This window comes from Hydra vulgaris, chromosome 09 (genome assembly GCF_038396675.1).
Source record: "Hydra vulgaris chromosome 09, alternate assembly HydraT2T_AEP".
Lineage (NCBI taxonomy): Eukaryota > Metazoa > Cnidaria > Hydrozoa > Anthoathecata > Hydridae > Hydra > Hydra vulgaris.
Genome location: NC_088928.1, coordinates 58,614,178 through 58,620,000, shown reverse-complemented (window position 1 = coordinate 58,620,000; position 5,823 = coordinate 58,614,178). Strand labels below are relative to the sequence as shown.

The window sequence follows — 5,823 nt, the reverse complement described above, 5'->3', positions numbered from 1 at the left end:
TCTTTAAGCAGAAATGAGTTTATATGGTTACCCCCAGTTGAATTGCTGGCGTGGAGAGTAGATAAGTGTTTGTTAATGGAACCATTAGTAAAGATAAAGGAGAATATTAAAGCGGTTATGCCTAAAAATTGATCTGACGGTTCAACCGTGAATACTGATTGGAACTAATTTTTTGGTATATTGGCAATAAATGCTTGGTCGTTGCTTTATTCCCTAAAGAGTGAGCATATATAAGTCATTTGTTTGCTGACGGCGCGTTTGGTGTTAACGACTAATGAAACCCTTAGCGTAGAGACGTTTAGGGTTCCATTACTCGTTGGCTATTTTGTGCTTGAATTCTCTAATCGCAATGTTGGAAGCTTTTTTGACGAGGTTTCGACTGAAATTGTACTCTCTGACAAGAAGAACAATTTTTCATTTGCTGTTGTGGTTAAGGTACCAAAGCTTTTTTTTAGTTTGGTTAACAAAGGAAGTTCGTTGGTCAGCAAAGGCTGCCTGTGTTTGATTGGTATAGAGTGGGCGCGCGGAATGAATTTGTTTCAGCATTCAATAAAGTTGTGATTTATCTCTGCTTAAATGTACTTTTTTTAAAAGTTTTTGTTGCTTGAAAAGATTTTTAAGAATTTTATTTAAAGTTTGTTAATTTATGTAAAATATGCAAAAGTTTCAATTTTAAATATGTAAAGTTTTTTAGCTTTTATAAAGTTATAACTACTTTATTTAACAAAATTAATTAAAATTAAAAAAGTTTTGGTTTATAAAAAAAGTTTAATAAACGTTCTAAGGTCCCCTCTTTTTCTATAATATCAGTCCTGTATAACGGCTTAAAAAATTTAAATTTCTGGTACTCTTTTAACACCACGACAATCATTGAGTACCTACTTGTAAATCACAAGCTAAACAGGTGTGTTTAGCAAACAATGTTGTAGCAAGTAGAAGAATAAAAAACGTAGCTGCTACTAACTTCTTTTTAACGAAGGATGTAAACACGACTAATTTGTAAACCAATCAAAATGCTGGCTAATTGTAAAGTTCCTAGAGCAGAGTGTGTTATAGTTTTTGGTAAATGGATCCACATAACTATAACGGGTATGCAAAATATGGATTCAGTAATTATTTTTAAAATTTTAAAGACAAACTTTTCAATCAAAGTGAAGCAAAGTGGCTAAATAAAAAAAAAATTAAAAAAATGGTAAGTATCAAAGACACAACCACAGGCCGCTTTAACCGCAAGCCACTTTTATAGCTTTTGCAAAAGGATTTCAATTGATAATTATTAAATTTCTCAGAACTATTTCAAATATTAAACAATATCTAGCACCTATAGACGAAATGATTTTTTGTTTGATGTTCCCAACCTTATATGTAATCATATTGCCTTTTGAGAATAACGGTAATAAAACCTTTTACATTAACTCCAGGAGATGGAGGACTGGGTATACCTGTAATTGGTTAAAATCTTGAAAAGCAACGTTTTGTTTTAAACAAGAAAGAATTTTGAGATGAACTACGCCTACGATATAATTTTGACAAAATATCCTATGTAATTGTGAATGCAAATAAATATTTAATCTGTATCATGTTTTGTACAGAACGAGTTCGTGAAGTTGAAGTTTGTGAAGTTGAACATGGCAGTATGACACCAATTGTTTTGGATACAAATGGAGGAATTGGTACGAAATGTCATAAGTTTGTTAGAAGACTGGCTAAGAAACAAGCTGTAAAACAAAATTCAACGATTCCTTGTTTAAGAGGATCCAGAACACCGTGCACTAAAACAAATGACTTTAAAATTGGAGTTTTCTTTTTCAAAAACTTAGTAGTTTCTAAACTTTTTAAGTGATTTTTACTTGTATGATTATTATACTATTGGTATATTGTAAACGTTATTTAAGTAAATTTAAACATATTAACATTTATATACCTTGTGAAAGTTAAAACATTTCAAACTAAAGCAAAACGTTAAAAAATTAAACTTAAATACAAACGTGTAAAATCAAACTTTAAGACAAATTTAAGTACAAGCTGGACCATAAGGGTTGCAACTTTTTCATTGTGTGTCAAGGTATGAACAAGGTAAAAACTGTGAAAGATGAACTTTTAGCGAAGGATTTAGCTGATAATATTTCATATGAAGTTATCAAGCTGTTTTATTTTTATTGTTGTGGATAAGAAGTGACTTTATTAGCCTACTTATCTAAAAAAAAACTACAGTGGACCGCTCAAAATGCCTATATAGGTCCACTGAAATTCCGCTATAAAGTGTTTGCGGGGACTTGTGGAAATTTTCTTTCTACCACCAGCTTACGGGTTTGAATATTTTTTAATTTCCCTTAAATCACCTGAGTTCTTGACATTTGTTCTGCAAAATAATCTACACAAAAACATCATTCGAGATTAAAACGTTTTTACTTTGTTGACGCCAACTTTTAAATATTTACGTTTGAAGATGTTATTTGATGTTTTTGTTTGTATAATAAAGTTGAGAATAGAAACTAATAATACTTGATTTTTAACGAATATTGCATCAATATTGAATGTGGTAGGTCATTAAATGGAGTGCGCATTCGTTTAAATTTTTTGTTAAACGTTTTAGGTGGTTACTTATTTTGTTAAGATTCGCAAACTTTTTTTTTCAATAGTTGATTTTTTTTTTTAATTATGATTAATAAATGAAATGTTTCTTTTCGAAAGAATTTGTTTAGACAAGTTTTATATTTTTGAATAGTGGCGTGGCGAGAATTCTACTAGAGTAACGTTTTTGAAATTGACGCTAAAATAAAAATTTTATTAAAGATGTTTGATAATCTTTCTGGAGTTAGTTATGGATTATTAGTTGGTATACTTGTCATGCTCATTCACTTAGTTTACCTAAAAATTACGGAATCTAAACGTGGTAGTAAGTAAAAGCTTTTCATTATGATAAGCTATTATTTAGAATTTTTTTATATGTAAATAAAAATATTTATATGTAAATAAAATAAGTTATCAGATTTTTAAAATAATGTTAATAGTTTTAACTTTGATTTAAAATCAGAAGATGAATCAAAAAAGCGTGAATCGCATCCTACAGCTGATTTATTCCCGAAAGAAGATTTTATACCATATCATCCGTCTAGGTTTTCAGAAGAGGAAATGATAAAACGAAGTAACGACTTTTATTTAAGTATGAATGCCAGAAGATCGGTTCGATTTTTTAGTAACGAAGATATTCCTGATGAAGTAATTGACAATATTATTCGAACAGCAGGTAAAGGTTATAATTACTTTGTCAATAACAATCTAAAACGACGAATGATAAAATAGAGAAAAAGTAATTAGCTTTTATTGGTGTATGTTTGATTTTCATTTAAGGAACATCGCCAAGTGGAGCTCACACTGAACCTTGGACATTTGTTGTTATAAAAAATAAGCTATTGAAAGGTGATTGTTTTGTTTAAAGCATGTTAAATCCAAAAAGGAAATGTGAGTAAAACTGAGTGAAAAAAGCTCTATATAAAATTCATTTTTTCATATAAAAAACAGACTTATTTATTATTATTATCATTTTTTATTTCATTATTAGCAAAAGTACGAGAGATAATTGAAGAAGAAGAGGAACTCAATTATAAGCAAAGAATGGGCCAAAAATGGGTAGACGATTTAAAACCTCTAAAGACAAATTGGGTAAAAGAATACCTTACTGAGGCGCCTTATTTGATTTTAGTATTCAAACAAACATATGGTATTACAGAGGATGGTCAAAAAAAAACACATTATTATAATGAAATCAGTACATCAATAAGTTGTGGGTTTCTTTTAGCAGCAATCCAGAATGCCGGACTGGTTGCTCTTACATCTACACCGCTTAATGCTGGATCAAAGCTTCGTAATCTAGTTGGTCGTGGCCCAAACGAAAAAATTGTTATACTTCTTCCAGTGGGTTATCCATCAAAAAATTGTCAAGTACCTAACTTAAAGAGAAAACCGCTCAATGAAATAATGATCAAGTTTGATTGATGAAACTTTAATGAAATTCTTTAAAAATATTTTAGTTATAATATATATTTTTTCACACCTAAAAGTTTTTTTTGTGTAATTTAGTCGAGTACAAAAATTTAAATTAAGATTGTATTTTAGTTTCAAAATTTAATTGTGTTATTATGTGGAAAAGATTTTGCGGTTGTAAAAAATTGCAAAAAACAACTTTAAATTAAAAATTACAAAAACCAACCCAGAAAAAGTAGATGTTTTTGTGTGCAACTTTTGTGTACCTGCAAAGACTAACTTTTCATTAATGCTTATTTTTTCCGCTTTAAACAACGAGAGATAATCAATATTATTACATCTATCTTGTCATAGTGAGTGACTGGGCTTTGTTTTAAAAAAATGCAAGCAAAATGGGTTAAAATAACATTATTCAAGCATTAGAGTTCAAAATTGCATATTCCTTGTCACAAAAAAAATACTCCTTGAGGTAGAAAAGATAATGAAAGCTAAGGAAATATTTATATATATATATATATATATATTTTTTTTTTGTTTTTGTTTTCAACAACCTTCACTTCCAAAAAGACTGCAAGAAGCCACTATTAGATTAGAGTAGGAAGTTACTGAAAGAGAAAAGATGAAGTTTATAGAACAAGACGTCTGTCAACAATTGACGGACGATTTAAAAGATTGCAAATTGTATGAATCAGAAAAACAAAATGAAGGAAGCAAATTTCAATGAACTGATGTTTGAGGGAAAAAAATGGTCGAATTAGAATTTTTAGAGCACTTAGGAACAGCCAGAGTTAAAGGATGAGGTAGAATGACGAGTAAAACGAGAAAGAATTTTAGTAGATGGGACAAGAGACGTTAGCTCTTTAGAGCAATGCCCATTGTGGTATTATTGAAAAGAGAAAGAGAAATATAGTGAAAAATATAGTGAAAAATATAGTGAGAAATATAGTAAGAAATATAGAAAGAGGAAATAAAAGAAATGAGAAGAGAATTATAGAAAAAGAAATATAGTGACTCAATGTTGGGAAGGAACCTAAATTTTTTGAAAAATAGCAAAGGTGCAAATAAGTATGAGTATAAACGTATTTTTTGTGAAAAGCCAACTTATAATCTGTTACCACTTTTTTGCTCTGTTACTACTGTTTTTGCTCTGTTACTACTGCTTATGCTCTGTTATGCTATGTCACGGCTTGCTATTAAGTTTACAATTTCCACAATTAAAATTTTTGAATAATTGATTAAAAATTTATAATTTCAAAAATATAATAAATTTTATTTTATTAGCTTTTATTATTTTTTATTTATTTGATTTGATTTTAATTCAAAACTTGTAAACAAACTAATTACAAAAAAAGAGTCAATTAAGTTTTTTCAACCAATCTCTCTTTCTTTTATTCTTCATTTTCTTCTCTCTATTTTTTTTCTTCCCTCTCTTCTCTTATTCTTAAATTATTTTTTGTATAAGAATAATATGCATATTTAATTTAAACTTTCCTAAAACAGTAATATAAAGTTTTTCAAACAGGAATTAATATTAAACAGAAGTTGCATTTTTAATTGATATAACAAAAACAATGCAATAACATGTTATTTATCTTTATTTAATATTTGATAATAGTAATAATAATATTAATAACAATAATTACAATAATAATAATAATAATAGTAATAATAATAACGATAACAACAACAATAATAACAATAATAAAATAATATTATACTATTTTTATTATTTTGTTTAATTTTTTATTTAATATAATGTTATTTTTTTTTTTTGTTGTTGTTGTTTTTATTGTTAAATGTATTAATATTTATTGCGGATTAAACTGCACAGTTATT

General features: G+C 28.0%; 1 protein-coding gene across 1 annotated transcript; it reads left to right on the top strand.

Annotated features, from left to right (window-relative positions):
• The first annotated feature begins 2,425 nt into the window (after nt 1–2,425).
• On the top strand, nt 2,426–4,063 carry LOC100199794 (iodotyrosine deiodinase-like). The gene is made up of 5 exons (XM_065806182.1): nt 2,426–2,596; nt 2,729–2,899; nt 3,038–3,250; nt 3,355–3,423; nt 3,566–4,063. The coding sequence occupies exons 2-5, from the start codon at nt 2,797–2,799 to the stop codon at nt 3,997–3,999; spliced, it is 819 nt and encodes a 272-aa protein (XP_065662254.1). The 5' UTR covers nt 2,426–2,596; nt 2,729–2,796; the 3' UTR covers nt 4,000–4,063.
• Nucleotides 4,064–5,823: the final 1,760 nt, after the last annotated feature.

Bases quoted from the DNA above. Each gene is read 5' to 3' on its own strand.
- LOC100199794 (XM_065806182.1), top strand. From the start codon at position 2,797: ATGTTTGATAATCTTTCTGGAGTTAGTTATGGATTATTAGTTGGTATA. The intron at 3,251-3,354 runs GTAAAGGTTATA...TTTTCATTTAAG, and splicing joins CAATATTATTCGAACAGCAG to GAACATCGCCAAGTGGAGCT. The intron at 3,424-3,565 runs GTGATTGTTTTG...TTTCATTATTAG, and splicing joins AAAAAATAAGCTATTGAAAG to CAAAAGTACGAGAGATAATT.